The 2,336-nt window shown below is 67.2% G+C and overlaps 1 protein-coding gene across 1 annotated transcript in view; it reads left to right on the plus strand.

The window, feature by feature from the left end:
- EMIHUDRAFT_207581 (hypothetical protein) overlaps positions 1–1,958 on the plus strand; it is a gene marked incomplete at both ends in the record, with an annotated part of 2,195 nt that extends 237 nt beyond the window's left edge. Inside the window, 5 exons of the mRNA XM_005774001.1 lie at positions 171–275; positions 569–900; positions 981–1,116; positions 1,261–1,794; positions 1,866–1,958. Of these exons, the coding sequence (XP_005774058.1) occupies positions 171–275; positions 569–900; positions 981–1,116; positions 1,261–1,794; positions 1,866–1,958 (1,200 nt within the window). The remainder of the gene's footprint in view (positions 1–170; positions 276–568; positions 901–980; positions 1,117–1,260; positions 1,795–1,865) is intronic.
- Between the last annotated feature and the right edge of the window lie 378 nt (positions 1,959–2,336).

A 2,336-nucleotide genomic window follows, 5' to 3' on the forward strand; every position in this document is an offset into this window, starting at 1 on the left:
TCGGATGGTGGGACGGGGGCGGCTGCCCCGCGGAGGGGATCGGCGCCCCGCGACGATCCGTTCCTGCCCGGAGTGCACAATCGGCCGTCGCCTCGGCCGCAGCCCCGGCCGCTGCCCCTCCCCCGCCGCCCCTCCGCATCGTCGTCGTGTCAGACACGCACGGCTTCGAGGCGGCGCTCACCACTGACGCGTCGCTGCTTCCTTGGATGCCGACCGAGGCCACCGCCGCCTCGAGCCGCGCGGAAGCTGCGGCGGCAGACGCTTCGGGAGGCAAAGTTGCGGCGTGGCGCGACGCGGCGGCCGCGCGCCCGCCCGGAGGCTCGTCCGGTGCGGCCAACAGCGCGGAGGCTGTTGCTGCAGTGGGCCTCCCTCTGCCAGAGGGGGACGTGCTTCTGCATCTCGGGGATTTTGCTGTCGACGGCGCGCACATCTCGCCGCATGCTCGCCTCGTCACGCCTCGTCACCTCGCCTCACCTCGCCTCACCTCGCCACATCTCGCCACTGCTCGCCACATCTCGCCACATCCCCATACCTCCCGCACTCAGGCGGGGCGCGGCATCGGTTCGAGGCTCTCGAGCGTTTCGACGCTTGGTTATCGTTGCAGCGATTCGACCACAAACTTGTCCTGCGCGGCAACCACGACCCGTTCAACGTCGCGTTCCCGCGCTCCAACGCCACGCTCATCACCCAGCCCACTCTGGCAACCATCGGCGGCTGGACCCTCTCGCTCGTCCCCTTCTCCCGAGGCGGCCGCCTTGTCGTACCCCCCGGCGACCTGATAGCCAGCCACGTGCCTCCGAAGCGCATCCTCGACCGAACCTACTCGGGCGACCGCGCCGGCTCGTCTGCGCTGCGCGGCGCCGTGGAACGTTGGACCGCCCCGCCACCCCGGGTGTGGCTGTGCGGGCGAGCGGCCCGACGGCGCAGCTGTCTGCACTCGCCTTTCGGCCTTTCACGCCGACGTCATGGAGTGGTCCTAGGCACATCCACGAGGGGCGCGGCTGCGAGCGCGTGCGCTTCGGCGGGCGGGGACTGCATGCGTCGCGGGAGACGCTCGTGATCAATGCCGCGAACGCGAACAGCGGCCGAGCAAACCGGTTGGTGCACGGGCCTGTGGTGCTGGACCTCGGCGCGGAGACCGCGTCTCTTGTCGCCGACTCGCCTGACTCACCCACCGAAGTTGCCGCCGCCGCCGCCGCCGTGGCTGCAGTGCCCGCCGCAGTCTCGCCGATTCGCCCGAAACCGGTGGCTCCTCCCGAGGCGACCGGGACGGGCGTGCAAGACCGCGGCGGGGAACGCGGCACAGAGGCGGCCGCGGTCGGTGCGCTGCTCCTAGCAGTCGATCTCGGCTTGCGGAGCGGTGCGAGTCTGTTCTCGGCAGACGGGGAGCTTCTGCGGTACGAGCAGCTTCGCTTTGCAGACGAGACGGCGCTGCGGGAGGAGGCGCCGCAGCTCATCGCCTCGTGGGAGGCCGATGTCAACGCGGCGGCGGCGGGCCAGACGAGCTCCGCAGCCGCGCCGCGCCGTTGGGCCATCACGCACGTGGCGATCGAAGGTGGAGACCCGCCATTGTGGGAGGCGTGGGGCGAGGCACACGGCGCAGCGCCGCTGAGTGTGTCTGCCGACGAGTGGCGGCGCCATCTCTTGACGAGGAAGGAGCGATCCTCGGGGAGCTGCGCCAAAGCAGCGGCGAGGCTAGTGGCGCGCCAGGTGGTCGCCGACTTTGGGGCGATGGAGGCTCACGTCGGCGCTTTCAAGACGGATGCCGCCGAGGCGGTGCTCATGGGCTATTACGTGGCGATCGCTGGCTCTCGCCGGGCGGCTGTTGTTATCTCAGTTACTAATGATTGATGATTGACTGATAGGCCTACCGTCTCGGCTGGACTACACGGGAGCCGCCGATCCGCCGTTTCTCCAACGGCAACGTGGTGCTGCCGAAGGTGACTGCCAAAAAATAAGAGCCACCACATACACTGGACGCGGTGAGTTCCGACAACGGTGGGCCTGCAAAGTGTAAAAGATGAGCGTGACACGATGAAAATACAGTTCCGGACGGGCATTAAGAACCTCTAACGTTAAGAACCTGAGGCTCATATTTCGGCCGGATCCCTAAGAACTCCCTAAGAACCTGAGGCTGGGCCAACGCCTGCAGCCGGCGCCCCTGCCCCCGCGGCCGCAGCCGCAGGGGCAGCTCACGGCAGCGAATGACTCTCTTGTCACGCCATGCGCGAACTTACTGTTCCAAACTTCCAAACTGTTTTAAGACCCATTTATTGATTTTTAATCGAAGCCGAAACGGTTTAAAAACCATCCACCCGGTTAAGAACCTGAGGCTC

This window comes from Emiliania huxleyi (genome assembly GCF_000372725.1).
Source record: "Emiliania huxleyi CCMP1516 unplaced genomic scaffold EMIHUscaffold_32, whole genome shotgun sequence".
NCBI lineage: Eukaryota > Haptophyta > Isochrysidales > Noelaerhabdaceae > Emiliania > Emiliania huxleyi.